A 15,949-nucleotide genomic window follows, 5' to 3' on the forward strand; every position below is an offset into this window, starting at 1 on the left:
ACATACAGATCGTAACTGCCATGCTTAAAATTTAACAATCCTACTCTATTTAACCTGCAAGGAAACTGAGGCAGGCTGGAGGCACTGCTTATGAACGGGCTTATTTAAAACCGGAAATATCTACCAAACCCCACTTATTTGATTTGGATAAAGTAAATATTGACACCAGGCCTTCCACTTGCTGCCGTGAGTCTGACAAGGAATCCATTTTCACAATGATAATACTAAGGGAGGAAAGCAGTAAGGGTGAGTTAAGCAGACTGTAGGGGATTGCTTTTAAACCCCAGAGAACATCTAACACACATTTAATGCCAAGTCACTTCAAGCAAGGCCAAGGATGACTGAAGGCAGAGCCAGCACTAAGAACTTCAATGATGTACAACTCAAACATGCAAAGGGAGATTAAAGTTATTTTATTAAATCATGCACATCACGTGTGTTAGTGCAAATAGTTTAATCTGTACTCCAGAAATTCTATTGTACGTTTTATCTTTACAAAATAGATTTCAAACAATTATTTACTTTAAAAAAGGTAATTTTGAAGTTATGCATTTCATAACAGTATTTGCAATAACTATATACAAGAGGTACTGGGTACCACTGGCATATCAGCATTCTGTGGTGGGGTGGCTTCCTGCAACAGAGAATGGTAAAATGAACTATACGACAGTATTTTCTACAAGTCATTTGTGGCTAATTCCTCCATGAATATAGTGATTCTCCCGGCAACAATCCCAAATAGCTTTAAATACAACTTTTAAAGTAAAAATAATGACTGCCAAACATCACAGACAAATTATATCCTAAAGTCCTTTTTCAATATCTGGCTAGATCTGGGTGTTCTCATACAACATTCAAACCAACTCACTGGCCTTCCCTTCCAGTCTTCCCTGACTGAAGAAAACCTAAGCACGTGATACTTTAGGACATTGACATCACTATGGTGCTGCACAAAACCACAGCTAAACTTTAACCTCTGTGTTTAAATGTATAATGCCAAGCAGTGCTGAGGTGTGTCACTGTGTGTGGAACAATGCCAATCTTGGGAATAGTGCTACTAATTGACAGGCTGTTCCAATTAACAACAAAAAGAGAATAACCATTTGTATACCCAACCAAGAAATCTGCTAGCAGAGAACATCAGTTCACCTTGAATGTGAATTAGCTCCACATCATAACCAAATTAAGTCAATAAAAGCTTATCTAAACAGATATAATTCTTCTTTCAATTAAACATGCTTGGAGGAACAGATGACAGAAAAAAAAATCATGCTTTCTAAACTGCTGTATATGAGAAGGTAACTTGGCTTTTAAAGAAAACATTTCTTAAATACATGAGGTTTAGTAAGTTACATTCCAATTCACTCAACAGTTTGGTTGATTGCATTGAAATTATGCACTTATGTTTTTGCTCCCAGTAATATTTCAGTTTGCTCAAGAAAATACAAACTCTCATGGAAAGTTTTCAAAGCTGATGTCCTTCACATCTTCAAGTCACATTAAGGCTGAACAAACACGTATGTATTCCCCAAATAATTATTATAAGAGAATATTTTTCAAATGTAGTTTTCCTTTAAAAAAAAAATCCACACAAATAATTGTCTAAGTCTTGTTCCCAATAGCTCAGTGGTTTTATAACAAGTAAAAATGGCGTAAATATGTAAAAAAAATATATATATGTGTGTGTGTATATATTCAAACTGATAGGCACTGAGCACACAGGGCCTCTATTCCCATGTATGTATTGGTTGTTCGGTTTGAGTAGTTATCGAATCAGAAAAATGAATTGTGTGGCCATTAGAATTCAGAGTAAAATATCTATAAATTTATGGTATAAATAATTTGGTGCACTAAGAAGCGTACTTTAGGCCACCATAATATTCAGAATCTCAACATACTAATTTAAAAATTACATGTAAAACCGAATAAATTCACAACTTTCTATCCTCTCTATAGACAGATATATTTTATATAAATTAAAGCAATGACCCTCCAGCTGTATTCTTGCACTTTGCTGTTTTAAGAGGTAAAAAGGAAGAGAATGGTTCTGCTTGTCCCCAGCATGAGTGTGCTGCCGGCTTCTAGAGGGAGGACGGTGTACAGACTCAAGACACACTGTCATGGAGAAGCTCTGGCCAGACCTGGTACATACAGCACCATAGCTGTCACCGCAACCAGGGCCGCCAACATGGGCATCCAGGGCCAGGGTTTCTGTGTGGAAAGAAACCAAGAGTCAGTATCACACTCTCCCCTCTCTTTTCATACATATTTACCCTTTGGTGAACTGAGGCCCACATACTTAGAAGACTGTAGGAAAGCTCTTGTGTTTGCATTGTAAAGGTAAGTGTAAAAAGGAAAGAAACTAAGGAGGGACACACTAGCAGGGCTGTCCTGTCCCAGGAAAGTCCGAGACAGCTTTCAACTTTGTCAGAGTTGAAACTTAGTAGTTACTTCTAAATGTGTTTCTGGGCTGCCTGCTGCCTTTCCTCAGCTATCCACAGATTTCAGTAAATCTGCTGCCTATGGTACACATCTGCTGAAAAGTCTGTTTTTATGAAAATCCGAGTTCCAAGATGGGGATAGAAAGAAAATGGTTCAGGCTTGATCGTATAACTTAAAAGCAAAGGAGATGCAAATCAGACATGGTTCAAGAGGCACTAGAACCCTGCCTGTGGATTCCTCTGATGATCATGCCAAGTGCAGACGGCTTTTCCAGTCAGTTTGCAGAGGGTTTATAAAATCTATTTACTTTGGTTTGCTACTTTTATTCTTACTAGTATTCTGAAAGTATTCTTGAAAAATACTGATTTGCAAATCAGAGCTCAGGAAGATTTGTTATAGAGCTTACTTCTATTCTCACAAGTAAATTTTCATTGGTGTTGATATTGTGAGCCAATGGTTCATTACATTAATCTCATTTTCTTTCATCTTCACAGAAAGCAGGCAAAGGATTAAAGGAAAAAAAAACCACCCAACTCTATATCATGGAAAGGAAGGAATGAAGGAAGGGAGGGAAGGAGGGGAGGAGGGAGGAAACACAGCTAGCTGCAAACTTCAAAGATGCAAACTCTTCATTTCTCAATCAATTCTGCCTGAACACATAACTGGGACATGGCTGGTGATACTGCAGAAATTCATTGCTTTCTCCAGTTTGCTAGAGATAAAAACTCAGTTAAAGGAAGTATATTAACAACAGGTTAGCTTAGGGTTAATTCATGGTTAGCATTACTACAAAAGAAACAAGACACAATGTTATGTGATTAGCTGATTGCTCATTAGTGTGACACAAACACACAGCATACTAAATGAAGGGTTTGCTTCAGGGAACAAAATGTCTGTGTGGTTTTGCCATGCAGTCTATTACAAATATGGCACAAACAGGTGACAGGGACAAACAGACAAGGACTTAACAGTAGTGCTTGTACCTTTCTCTACCACAATGGACCGAAACACCAAAACAGGAAAGCCAGGAATAGGCCGATGAAAACGGCTGGGACAGGTTGTAATATGGAGGGCTGAAGAAGGGAAGGGATATTAAAATCATTTTATGCTATGAAAAAAAATCAGATAAGATGATTTAGCCCCCAGGGGGTGGTTGGAGGAGGGAAGGAAGGCTGAGGTAACAGAAGTATACCATTCGGTTTTGCATCAATTCAAACATTTTAAAGACATCTAACATGTTTCAGAATGATGGGTTGTGATATGTATACTAAGAAAGAACTACGTTAAAAGGAACAGTTGGAGGCAATGCTTGCTCCCAAGTAAGTCTAATGAAATGAAACAAGTCCAGACAGAGCAATAGGCGTTTATCAAGTGACGCTCTGTTTTCGTAATATATTACGTTTTGTGTAATATCTGAAGTCCACTAGTTGATAAATAGGTTTGTTTTCATGGCAATGGATAGGGTATATTCTGTTCTTCTATCAAAAACCATTTTCCTTCTAACTGAAATTCTCCTACTTTGAGTTAGTATTGCTTTAAGGCTTAGGAACACATCTTTTTATGATAATGTGAACATGATAAAGCAAAAGACACAGCACAGTGTATAGTAAACAGGCAGCGGAAGCTCACAACTTTCCTTTATTCTAAATGTATCTGTTCTTCTTTAAAGGGGAGGGAGGGGACTATATGGAAACATAAGCCCTAGGGGGCAAAAAGGGAATTTTCCCTCAAGGGAAATTGTTTGATACACCTATAAATAGTAACAGCGTGGGGAGGGTCATTCTGATCATGTAAGATGTCTTTATATGTTAATTTAGCAGGACGTGGACTAAAATTCTATAATCAGATATGAATTAGCACAAAAGAAATCAAACTATTATGATCTAGAAGATTTCTATAATGTATGCACTAAAAAAATGCAATCCATGTTTGTTTGGCATAAAGCCTTCAACCTTCCCATTTCTAAAGGGCCTCCCTAAGCTGCAACCCTTTGTTATCTAAACCCTGTAACTTTAGCAAGTGAAAGACAGCTGACACAACTTGTGAGCATTGTGTGGAAACTACAGAAGCATGTGGCTCACGTCCACTGCAGTGTCCAAGCTGTGACAGAGTTTGGAGCAAGTCTCAGAGCACAACCAACCACACTGAACATCCATCAGTTAGGGCCCACAAAGGCAATGGTCACCAAAACAAACAACACGACATTTATTTAGTACAACGTCGTCTTAAAGGCCTTTCTAACACATGAGAATCAAGTGTTTTTGAAACTAAATTTACAGCCTAATGTTTTTCTCATCTTTGTGCCCGAAACCCCCATCCCTCTTTCTCTCTCTCAAACATATATTAGAAAGCTCTATGTCAATTTACTAAATACTGACAGATGTCAAATAAACAGAAAGCTTTTGGGATTGTACATCACTAGCATAAAAACAAAAAAGTGTACTAAAGCTTTGCTTTATAGGGCAGCCTAATGCTAAGGACCAGCACGGCCCATGTCTCCTAAATGACCCCCCCAACCCCCCGTGGAACAGGCTTCATTTCCCAACAGGAAAGAAACAAGCCCAATGATGACTTCGTGACAGAACCTCAGATTCATCTGCATAAACCTAAGCTGTTTTACTGACAGCTGTTTTCCATCAAGTAGGTGTTTTTTCTATGGGTGTTCATCAAAGGGGCAAATTCTTAAGAAAGAGAGAGAGAGAGAGAGAGAGAGAGAGAGAGAGAGAGAGAAAGAGAAAGAGAGAGAGAGGGTTCTGTCATAGATGTTCATAATGAAAGCTTCATAGCCAGGCTGTTAGTTTTGCACAGCATAATGAAGTCTTCTGGAAGTCATTCTCAAGCCTCTGACATTCCTCATCACAAAGGAACCTAAGCCGAGTGGATAAACACTTACATTATTTCCTTTCTCTCGCAGCAGCTTCAGGTTGTCTTTACACTGTTTGAGCTCATCTGTGATTGATTGCTTTTCCTGCTCAGTCATTTCAAACTTCAACTTCAGTTCTGAGAGAACAGTCTGTGTCTTTTCATACTAAAGGCAAAGAAAAAAAGAGTGTGCAGACTTGACGTAAAACGGGTATGCAGTTATGGTTCTAGACAGGTATATGTACCGGGCCCTGTTAAAAACTTTCAACACCAAGTCTTTCTGTATGGAGAAGGAAAAGAGTCCCTGTATCTCACAGTAAGACATCTTTAATGTTGACCTATGTAATTTGCCTCAGTGTTAAAATCAAAGAATAGAACATACTGTGTTGTCATCTGTTTATAATATAAAAGGTCATGTCTTCCATCAAATGAGAAGGGGGAAAATTGAAAACATTTTCCTTTGAGCAAAAGTAAAGCAGATAGAGACAAATCCTAGACCCTAACTAAATGGCAGTGTCAGGTCTAAGTATATTTCCTGGTAATTAAAAGTAAGCCTTGTTAGCCAAGTTGCTTACTCTTAAAAAAAGGGGGGGGGGCATTAACTTGTACAGGTCTTCCATTCCTCAGCACTGATGGATATCATCAGTGAGCTATCTAAACAAATAATCCGACTTACCACAAAAACTGGGGGATTTGACACTTAGAACCTATTAGCAACAATTTAAAAAACCTGGTTTTTAAAATCTGTTTCTAACAGGAAAGGTTCCATAAAGGAACAAGCCATTTTCTACTCTTGAAAATTGTGTGTGTGCATGCTATACAGACATATATATATATTTGTGTGTGTGTGTGTGTGTGTGTGTGTGTGTGTGTAACGCATGACTTTTATACAAACTATCCCTTGAACAAACCAATGTGATACACAGGGTGTGGTTTGATCTTTAATGTTTCCAGGAAGCTGGAATTCTAGACTGGTTCCATTTCTAGATATTGCCGCTTACTGAAGTCTAGGCTCCCAAAGGGAAACTGCTCTGCTGCTGGGCGTGTCTCTGTCTCTACTTCGGCTGCCCCATTCTGCCATCTGAGTGTTTTAGAAGGAAGACAGGAAGACGAGGACTGAATAGGAACAAATATCTCATGAGTGTAGTCTGTCAGAAAGGCGCCTCCTCTTCTCTAACATGGCTTAAAAGAATGGAAGATGTTTAGTTCTTCTCTACCTAAATCCTAAACTTAACAAAGGATGCCTTTATAACAGTGCTCTTGAAATAAAAACACTGGAGAGGACCTTATCAATACTCAATAAAGACAAATATAACGAAAAATGAAAATGTATAAAACATTAGAAGAGAAAGGGATAGGGAAGAGGCCAGGGTCAGCGTAGAGGTTACCAGGAAGGCGAAGAGAAATATGAGAGGAACGTTTTGTTACCTAAGAACATCCCCAGAGCAGCACAGCCCTAGACAGTATTCTAGAAAAAAACCTATAGACTAAAAGCCACAGTTTTGTGAGAGCGTTTTGTTTTTTGTTTTGTTTTGTTTTTTTTCACTTGATGTGATGGTCTATGAATTTCTCCCAGAAGGCAGAAGGTTACTAGAAGGCTGCCAAGAAAAAGTCCAGTGATAATAGTCTAGTTTTCACACCTTAGAACACGATCAGTTCTCAGTGATCTAACAGTATTAGTGAAGGACGAGTCAAAATTGCTTTGTTGACCAAACTTTCCCTCTCCTTCCACCATTTTGATATCAAGTCCACCTTCTTCATCAGGACCCTTAATCACCTCCCCACTTCAGGGACCACAAGAAAGCAGCACATCAGGGGATATTGCTGCACAGTTCCAGCACAAGAGTGCTTGGGAAGGCAGGGAGGCCTCAGTCATTTCAGGGCAGACTCAGACATCCAATGTTTTACATACTCTCTGCTTGGTAAGTTTGACACAGGATCTATGTAACTTAGGTTGGTACTAACTCAAGACCGCTCTCTCTTAGCTTCCTAAGTGTGGAGATTGCCAGTGTATGCCAGGAACTGGCTGAACTCTTAGATCATAGATAGTCTCATTAAATTAAAATAAATAAATACTTTATAAAATCAAATATAAAGATGATATACAATTCTTTTCTCTTACTATTGAACATTAAAAACTATTTCTGATAATTTTCCTTGGAGTTATTTATATAAAAATTGCCAATAGATAAAGCTTTAAACAGCAGAACAAAGGGCATCCTCTTCAGTCTTAGCTTTACACCTTGTTTGGACTTCACTTCTGCTCCCTCTTGCTTTTTAACTGGGAAGTAACCAGTGTCTTTACTCTTAAGATAGAAATATTGCATAATATTATCAACACGTGTAGCTCTCCTCCATAAAAATAATCTTATCTGGGGTTGCTCAGCTTGCAATTGTTTAACCTTTTCCAGCACTAAAGACACATAATCAGGATTGTTTTTTAAAGCACATTAAGCATGACTCCATGAAAGAAAGGAGAGCAAAGGGAAATGTCGACAAGAAGTAAATATGCATTACTGAAAAGTAATACTGTATTTGTAGTGGATTACAGAGATAAAACCTTATTAAAGCTATTTTACTTACAGACTAGTATCCGATATGTTGACAGAAGACAAACAGAACAGTTTCACATTACAAAGGAATATGATGATCATAGGTCATTTCACAAGGAAAACAGTGAACAAGAAAACAGCAAAGAAACATACTGACAAATTCAGACATACTTTTAAATATGCTGCATTTAATGCAATCCAAAGACCAGCAACAGTCTCGATGCTGCGACAACATGCCTCTGCCATTTGTGGAAACAGTCAAAGCATTTGGCACTGATTATTCAGTGACTGGAAGCAGACAAAGAAACAATGCAACAAAATGCCTAATGTTTCATAGTAACACAGGACAGGATCATCTTCCAGCCACAGGTTCTTCCCAAATACTGAAAGAATTATGGCGCATGGCCTGGAAGAAGACAAACTGCTTACAGCATTAAATATTAAGATATTTACTTTGGCACAAAATTTGTGTTTTAATCAAATGAAGATTTTCCTAAAATATACATCCTTAGCCCGGTAACGGAACATTTCCACATCAACATCGACACAAAGAGGAAAGGTGTTGCAGTTTGTTTTTCCTTTAGAAACAAGCACAGAGACAGAAGAACAGTAATCATTTCCAAATTCAGGACACTCCAGGCAAAGTGCAAAGAGAAACTTGCATTAATCAAAATTTCTAAAAACAACTTTCAGAAAATTCATTCCTAAAGACGAAAGAGCTGTCTTCTACATCCCTGTAACTCAGCAGGGATCTTGCTCATGTCTGCAGCTGGTGCTTCCTTATGGACAGACAGGCTTTATCAACGTGCGTCCTGAGCTGGGCAGGCAGGGATCAGTGCAGGAAGGCCAGCTGAAGCGACCATGTACTGGCCTGTTGTCAGCTTTAAGGAAACAGATCTATCCTGCCCAGAAAGACCGAGAGTAGGTCCTTCCCAAAGTTGATCTCACACCCTCCTTAACACAATTATTTAAAAAGCTAATGAAATCAAGGTTTAAGCAAAATCATATGAAAATATAAGTGTGTGTGTGTTTGTGAAGATGAAAAGAAAGCAGAGGGGGAAAATGCAGTTTTACAGAACAGGCATTTGGCCTATATATAGGTGAATTTCAAGTAACTTCTTTCTTGTTTGTTTTCTGACACAGGATCTCATGTAGCTGATCTCAAACTCACTATGTTGCTGAGGCTGGCCTTGAACTCCTAATTTTCCTGCTCTACCTCCAAAGTGCTAAGATTGTGGCTGTGTATTACCATGCCTATCTGTATATACGCTTTACTTTGGTGTTTTGAGCCAGGGTTCATTATATAAACCAGCCTAGCCTTGAATTCATTGCAATCCTCCTGCCTCAGCCTTCCAGTTTCTGGGATGACAAGCATGAGCCACAAGGTCAGGGTGAGTGACTTTCCAGTCACTCTCCCAGGAGCGTACAGCTCCAGCACTAGTATTGCCCTAGTTTGCCTTCTGGAAGAACAGTTCATTAAATATGACCTTCTCTTTGATAGTTAAACAACAGACCAGGCTTCTGCTACAAAAAATCTCTCATATCAGTCAATTGTTAGAGAAAAATTAAAACTAACTCTTACGTATGTTTGAAAACAAACACTTGATAAATTATCTCGATATGGACCATGACGCACACCTGGAAATGACCAGGTTGGAGTGTTCCAAGTGCCAACTGACGGGTAATATGGTTTCTGCTTCTCTTTATTTCTAAGTAGCATGGATGTCTGATTTGCCTTTGGCTTTAAGTCCAACCATAACTGGACTCAGAATGTCTTTCCGCTTTACCTCTTTCTGTACATCCTTTGCTTGGTTTTCAGCCTTACTGAGGAGAGTTTTTAGGTCAGCTGCATCCCGAAGGTGTTGTTCTTTCAAGGATCCCACTTGCTTCTCCAGCTCTTTCCTAGTCATCTGAAGGATGCTGAGGTCACTCGTGAGTTCAAAACTCTGCTTCTGAGAACTGCAACACAAACCCAGACAGTCATCACAGCAGACACTGGACACAGCCGAAGCCTGGCATCCTCAGCATTGCACCAGTGGGTTTCACAGCAGGAGAAAAAGGCAGAAAAAAGGTAGACACTTTTAGTAAGGAAAAGGCATTAAAAAATCCCTTTAAGTTTGAAGCTGTATCCCTTTAAATAGAAAAGTAGAAACTTTATAAATAACATAAAAAGAAGGAAATGACTAATTGAATGTTGGGAGTTATCTTTGCTTTTATTCTTTTCCTGATTTGAGATAGGGTCATACTACGTAGCTTTGGCTGGCCTGGAACTCCCTTTGTAGGCCAGGCTGGTCTTGCACTCACAGATCTGCCTGCAAATGCTGACATTAAAGATATGCACCCCCACGCTGGGCCCTAATTGTACTTTAGTTGATCAAATTATCTTTACTAGTTGTACCATAAATACATAGAAATATGTATTTCAACTATGTTATAAGATTAAGTACTTGAGAAGAGGATGGGCTCAGAAACCTCAAGCGTAGGAATCCCTGCTAATGTCAGCGAAAGAGAAACCTGCTCAGCTGAGAAGTGCTATCATCACATGGGGAAAGCACGGGGCAAGGCCTAGACTGGGAGGCGGACCCTGGCCTTACCACAAATGAATTGTGGGATCTGAAGCAAGTCACTTAACTCTCTGAATAAACGTTTCCTGCTTTCAGATGTGTACGGGCACCACGCTACAAACAGCAAGGGGTTTCTGAGTGTCGCCGTCTGTCAAACATTCACCTCTGTGCTGGCTAGTTTTATGTCAACTCAGCACACTCTAGAATCATCTGGGAAGAAGGAAGCTCACTTGAGAAAATGTCCTTACTGACTAGCTGGTGGGCAAGCTTGTGAGGTGTTTTCTTGATTGACTGATGTGCAAACCTCCAATCTATTGTGAATGGTGTGACCCCCTTCGGCAGGTGGGGTCATATAAGAAAGCAAGCTGTGTAAGCCATGAGAAGCAAGCCAATAAGCAGCACTCTTCCATGGTCTCTGCTTCAGTTCCTGCCTCCAAGTTCCTGCCCTGACTTCCTTCAATGATGGTCTGTGACCTGATAGTTGTTCGATATAATAAACTCTTTTCTCTCCAAGTTGTTTTGGTCATGGTGTTTTATTACAGCAATAGAAACCCTGATTAATACGGTATCTGAAGCTATTCCCCAGCTGTAATTACATTATTATTTTTATAATTTGCTTGTAAAATTAATTTACATATTGGGCTGGAGAGATGGTTCAGCAGTCAAGAGCACTGGCTGCTCTTCTAGAGGTCCTCAGTTCAAATCCCAGCAACCACATGGTGGCTCACAACCATCTGTAATGGGATCTGATGCCCTGTTCTGGTGAGTCTGAAGACAGCGACAGTGTACTCATATACATAATAAATCTTTTAAAATATTCACACATGAGGACAATAACTTAATACGAATGAACCCTTTTCAGAGCCTGGGATGTATTTCAATGGTAGAGCATGTGGCTAACATGACCAAGAAACTGGGTTCAATATCCAGTATAAAAAAAAATAGTTCCTTGTTCAATTCTTTGATAACAGTTTAAAAAAAAGGCCTTTTTTGGCTTAGAGAAAAATGAGCTCCCACAAGCAGTTAAAAGAACGTAAGAGTTTCAGAGTTGGAGAGATGGCTCAGTGGTTAAGAACAGTAGCTACTCTTCCAGAGGATGTGCGTTTGATTCTCTGGATCCACAAGCATTTGTAACTCCAGTTCTAAGGAATACACTGCCTTCTGCAGGCAATGCATGCACGTGGTGTACATATAAAACATTTTTTTAAATATAAGATTTTCAAAGTAACAGAGTTATATCTTTAAGAACGGAACTTAATTAGATTCAATACTATAAATAAAGAACTACACAGCACATATCTCACTCCGATTACACAATAGGCAGACTCTTAGAGAGGAGTCTGATAGTATTAGGCCAATATACATAGGCACTGAAGGGCCTTTATACCCTGTGTAAAAGAGAATTGTAGCAAGTAAATTTAGAGTGCTCAGGCACAAATGTTCAATAAACAGAATTAATATGTGTGAATTTAGACAGGTGACTTGACTAACGATAGGTATTGATACAGTATAACTTTCTGGCACTTATTATCTTACAAGGGATTCTCCCTGCCTCAGCATCCCACACAGCTGTTCTTCAGGCAAGCAACAAATAACCAACTGAAGCCTAACAGTTTAAGTAACACGCTTCTACTCACATGGTATCTATAAATACAATTTTGAATATTTAAGCAAAATTGACATAATTTAAAGAGAACAGTACTTTAACAGTCTGCTAGATTTTAATTATTCACATCTCAAAAGTGAGAGGTGAGGAGGTTCAGAATATAGGTGGAGTAGATAATGCCTATACTCATAGTACTTGAAAGTCTGAAGCTGTAGGAGTTCAAAGCCAGCCTTGGCTACACAGCAAGTTCAAGGCCAGCTTGGGTTACACGAGACCCTATTTCAAAGTACTAACAAAATCAATCTGTTTATATGTGCTGCACCCAAGTAATCAATATGTTCACATGTGTGCATATGTATATGTATTGTGGGTCTTTATTTTAGCCTCTTTCTATTTTAAGCATTGCTTTTACTGTTTCATGTTACAAGGAAACATTTGTTTTATTCATTAATTATCATTACATATTCAAAAACGTAATGTACATAAAATCCATGGAGCAAAGTTACAGCATTAGGAAAGAACAATCAGGGGCTAGAGGGGTGCTCAGTGGTTAAGGGCATTGGCTAGTGCTCCAGAGGACCCAGGTTTGGTTCCCAACACCTTGTAAGTATCTGTAACTCTAGTTCTAGAGGTTTTGGAGTTCTATAGAGTCCAATGCCCACCACATAGAGGCTACATATGTATGGCATTCTTACTGTATGCAAGCAAAATACACATACATATAAAATAAAAATACATAAAATCTTTTAAAAAGAGAGAGAATGAAAGTGCTTTGTAAGATTTCATGGTGTTATAATGAGGGGCTTTAGAGAATAAATCAGCAGATCTTATTCTTCAGGTCTTTTCTTACTGAGTTTAGGAGGGGTGAGGGGTTGAGATAAGACTACCCAGACTACAGAGCTAAAGGACTTTGAACTCCTGGTCCTCCTGATTGCATCTCTCTCTCTCTCTCTCTCTCTCTCTCTCTCTCTCTCTCTCAATCTCTCTCTCTCTTTCTCTCTCTCTCTCTCTCACACACACACACACACACACACACAAGTGTAGGGCTACAAGGGTGTGACACCCAACATATAGATTAGTTCCTCTGTGTGTGTGTGTGGCCTGTGTATCAACTATGTATTGTATGTGTATTTGTACATGTACAGGTGTGTGCATATATTCCTGAATAAGGGAAAGCCAGAATGAACGTCAGATGTCTTCCTCTAGAGACAAGGTCTTACTGAACCCGGAGCTTTCTATTCTGACTAGTCAGGATGGAGCAAGCCAGAGGTCCAATTTCAATCTCTCAAAATCTCTCTATAATCCCCTCTGTCACACTAGGAATGGAACCCACAGCCTCAAGTCCTCCATAGCTTGTTATATTCCCAGCCTCTTCCTGTGTGACTCAGAGGCTAAAGTTATACCTCTGTGGTAAACTCTTTGTTATAGTTTTATATCAGCACTCTAACGGACGAGGTGAGAGAACAACAATTTTATATGTGCAGCACACTGGTAACAAGGTACTTCCAGTGTTGGGTCTCTGCTCTTTGTTTTCAGCAGGGGCATCCAAATGGATCTGAGTTCTAGGTTAATCCAAAAGGCGTAGGCTTATAGGATAGGGTGATAAAAGGTATGAAATTACATAATATTTATTTACTATGTTTATCTATATAACTAGTTTGGCTGAACATTTTGCTCCAAAATGATATTTAAGTATCAAATTCTAATTTACATAAAATTAAAGATAAATATTTTGAAGTTAAAAGGGCAATGCTCACATACTTGTGCAATTCTTTCTCTTGTCGCTGCAGTTCTGAAGACAACAACACGTTCTCCTTTTTTAGAGAATGGCATTCCGTTTCCAGTACATCCCACTCCTTCTTCAACTTCTCCAGCTCACCTAAAGTAGTCATAAAACATATTTGTTAATATAGAAACCAAAATCTACCTATTCAAAGGAGACAGAGTACCATTTCAGAGAACCGCCTCTGTCTCCTGAGTACTGGCTTTAAGGGTGTCCCACTACGCCTGGCTGCTTTGCTGTTTTAAGATAATGTTAATGTTTGCTTGTTTTTGGCACAGGCTCTCAGGATATAATCCAAGCATGCCTTAAATTCATAATCATCTGGTCTCTACCTCCTAGGTACTGGGATTATGGGCATATAATACTTCAATATATACTTCAATAGCATTATATAGAATTAACAGTACATGTCTGTAAAACTGAAACTTATTATAGGATCTGTAGACCTGCAGAATGTACCTACAGCCCTGGTTTATGTTGTTACCTTCTATCAAAGAGAAAAATTACTGCTGCCATGAGTTAAGAGCTAGCAGGTGTAGGCCGGGACAGTACAATGAGACTAAAGGCAACCCCCCCACACACCCCCACCCCAGCCCCACCTCCCTGAAAAGCAAGAGGTAGGAGCTTTAAGCTTAAGAACTCACTTACCTTGCAACCTTGTTGCCTCCTCCCTTTGCTGGTCTTCACACTGCTGACATCTAAGCTGGAAGCTGCTCTGCAGACTTCTGATTTCATTCTCGTATTCAGACGCTGCTTTCCTCCAGCCCTCAAGCTCCGCTCTGACCTTCTTAAGCTCTTCTTGCAAAGAAACAAAGTCAGTGTCCCGCTCAGACACAGCCTCTGCTGCTGCTTGACGAAGGAGCAAAATCTCATCTTGGGCACTAAGCAATTTATCTCTTGTGCTGGAGATTTCCGTGTCCTTTTCCTCCTGGAGATTCTCCATGTCCATGTGTAACTTCTGCAGCTGGACTGTAAAAGTGTATTTATCTATCACTTTCTTAAGTCATAGGAATTAGGAAGGAAATTACAGCACATTACAGGCTACAACCTCGCTATCACAGCTGTTTCTTATGATTAAACTGCACAAGCAATCCATGTTTGATACAGAGAATACCAGAACACAGATATAAAAGGAGAAAGCCAAAAGGCTAAAGGAAAGTTTATTTTAATATTTTGGTATTTATTCTCCCTTTATAAAATGCCTTCATACACACACCCACACATACCCCTATATACATATAATAACAAACACTGAGTAGAAAGGGATTTACATATGTATGTATATAATATATATTTTTCTATCCTCTTGCTGATGAAAATATTTTGGGGGTAGGCAGTGAGTCAGAGTTTTAGCTCAGGCAGGACTCAGATTATGTAGCCTCTTATGTGCTGGGATTACAGGCATTCACCACCACAGTTAGCATCAACTCTGCCTTTTCAACTCCAGTGTCTTACAGTGGGTTACTAGCACAATCTCCCCCTTTTGTCTGCTTTAAAGGACAACTGTCCAAGGGCCTGGTACGATAGACAGTTTCTCGGAAAGAACCAGAGCCATGACGACTGAGGCCTCTCAGCAATCTTACTTTCCATTCTTTTGCAATCGCTGAATGCAACAATAACCATAGTTATCTAAAACATTCTTGGGTGCCCCATACCTTGAAGAACCTGTATTTGTTTAGCTGATTCTTCAACTTGATTTCGATAGGCTTTTCGTTCTTCTTCCAAAAGAGCTAAAAAGCAAAAATACAGTGTACCTAATTTTGTGAGTTAGTGAAAAAGATTCATAATTGTGCAGCTAGAAATTTCTAAAATTTGTCTTTTAAAGTTTATGGAAAGACACAAGGTTAGATGATAAGTTTTATCAGTATTAGCCATTAAGATTTTAGAACACAAAACAATAGTAAGTAACAAATCTATAAAACCCAGTGCCAGAGTTTCTATAGACTGAATCACCAGCAAGCCTTTCTCACACAAGAAATAGCCAAATCATTGTTAGTTATCATTTTGAGCAATGTGATAGCACACACTTACAATCCCAAATACTGGGAAGGCTAAGACAAGGAAGCTCACAAGTTCAAGACCAGCCTAGGCTGTGTTAGAGGGTTGGGATATACCTCCATGGTAGAGTACTTACACAAAG

General features: G+C 39.2%; 1 protein-coding gene across 21 annotated transcripts in view; it reads right to left on the minus strand.

Moving 5' to 3' along the window:
- Nucleotides 1-390: 390 nt before the first annotated feature.
- Nucleotides 391-15,949, minus strand: part of Slmap (sarcolemma associated protein) — a 121,457-nt gene continuing 105,898 nt past the window's right edge. For 14 of the 21 annotated variants that reach the window (NM_001347494.1, NM_001310445.1, XM_006519737.2 and 11 more), the window contains 6 exons: nucleotides 15,465-15,539; nucleotides 14,458-14,778; nucleotides 13,788-13,905; nucleotides 9,644-9,815; nucleotides 5,336-5,470; nucleotides 391-2,211 (listed from right to left, as the gene is read on the minus strand). In NM_001347494.1, the coding sequence (NP_001334423.1) occupies nucleotides 2,119-2,211; nucleotides 5,336-5,470; nucleotides 9,644-9,815; nucleotides 13,788-13,905; nucleotides 14,458-14,778; nucleotides 15,465-15,539 (914 nt within the window). In that variant the 3' untranslated portion in view covers nucleotides 391-2,118. Of the gene's footprint in view, nucleotides 2,212-3,425; nucleotides 3,516-5,335; nucleotides 5,471-9,643; nucleotides 9,816-13,787; nucleotides 13,906-14,457; nucleotides 14,779-15,464; nucleotides 15,540-15,949 lie in introns of all 21 variants that reach the window. The other 7 variants (XM_030248100.1, NM_032008.4, XM_006519725.2 and 4 more) reach the window with 1 other exon arrangement.

Source organism: Mus musculus, chromosome 14 (genome assembly GCF_000001635.26).
Source record: "Mus musculus strain C57BL/6J chromosome 14, GRCm38.p6 C57BL/6J".
In the NCBI taxonomy this organism is placed as follows: Eukaryota; Metazoa; Chordata; class Mammalia; order Rodentia; family Muridae; genus Mus; species Mus musculus.